The sequence below is a fragment of the Pygoscelis adeliae genome, unplaced genomic scaffold (assembly GCF_000699105.1).
Source record: "Pygoscelis adeliae isolate BGI_AS28 unplaced genomic scaffold, ASM69910v1 Scaffold42, whole genome shotgun sequence".
NCBI lineage: Eukaryota > Metazoa > Chordata > Aves > Sphenisciformes > Spheniscidae > Pygoscelis > Pygoscelis adeliae.
Window position 1 is genome coordinate 2004901 of NW_008824283.1, and position 896 is coordinate 2005796.

At 62.5% G+C, this 896-nt stretch overlaps 1 protein-coding gene across 1 annotated transcript in view; it reads right to left on the bottom strand.

The window, feature by feature from the left end:
- Window positions 1–477: 477 nt before the first annotated feature.
- Window positions 478–896, bottom strand: part of IL17B (interleukin 17B) — a 2073-nt gene continuing 1654 nt past the window's right edge. The window contains exon 3 of the mRNA XM_009318482.1: window positions 478–736. Coding sequence (XP_009316757.1) covers window positions 478–736 — 259 coding nt within the window. The remainder of the gene's footprint in view (window positions 737–896) is intronic.

Genomic DNA, 896 nt, shown 5'->3' on the forward strand with positions numbered 1-896 from the left:
AGCTTGTGGGAGGGCTGGGGGAGGACCGGGCACTCTCGGAGCTGTTGCACTGGTGGAGCGAACAAAGGCAAATGGGGACTTTGGGGAGGGAGGAGGCCTGATCCTGCCCAGCTGGAAGGACTGGGGGGGCAGCTGCCTCCCTCTCTCCCCCAGCCCACTCTGCTGAGCTCCTCCCTGGAGGTGAGGGGGCTTGGGGCGGTGTCTCGCTGCGAGGCCAGCTGCAGGACTGCATAGCTGGGTGACTTGCAGGGGCTGTCCCCATGCTGGGTGTCCCCAAAGTGGCTGCTTGGGCTGAGGCTGATGGAGTCTGCAGGGGAATTTCTGGGAGCTCTTGGAGCTGCCATCACCTTGTGCGAGGGCTCTCTTCACCCTGACGCTCAGCTGGGTGACTCTCTCCCAGAGGGCTGGGCAAGCTCAGGAAGCAAGAGCAAACTGGTTAGATGCCCACGCGTGGCTGCAGGGGTTAGCTCTGCAATCTCAGAAGATGCAGGTGCAGCCCACAGCAATGGTCTCCATGACCATCTGGTACTTCTTGTGACACTTCTTCTTCCCAGAGGGCTTGTGCCCCACCTCGCCCGGCACCTGGCAGAGCAGCCGGCGGACAGGCAGCCGGCTGTAGATGGGAATGCTGGCCATGGTACGGTCCTCCTGCATCGTGAAGGGGTTGATGCAGCCGGTGCAGAGGCATCGGGCCTCGGGCATGTCTGCCGGGATCCGCGTTGCATCATGGTTTATGCTGGAGGAGAGGGAAAGCAAGACAAGGCTGGAGAGATGGTGAGATGGGGGGCAGTGGGTGGCTGGAGATGGGCAGGGCAATGCCTCTGTGGGGTGAAACGGGGCACTGCGTCACATCGCACCCCCCAGCAGCTACTGCAGCCCCATGATGCTGGAGTAGT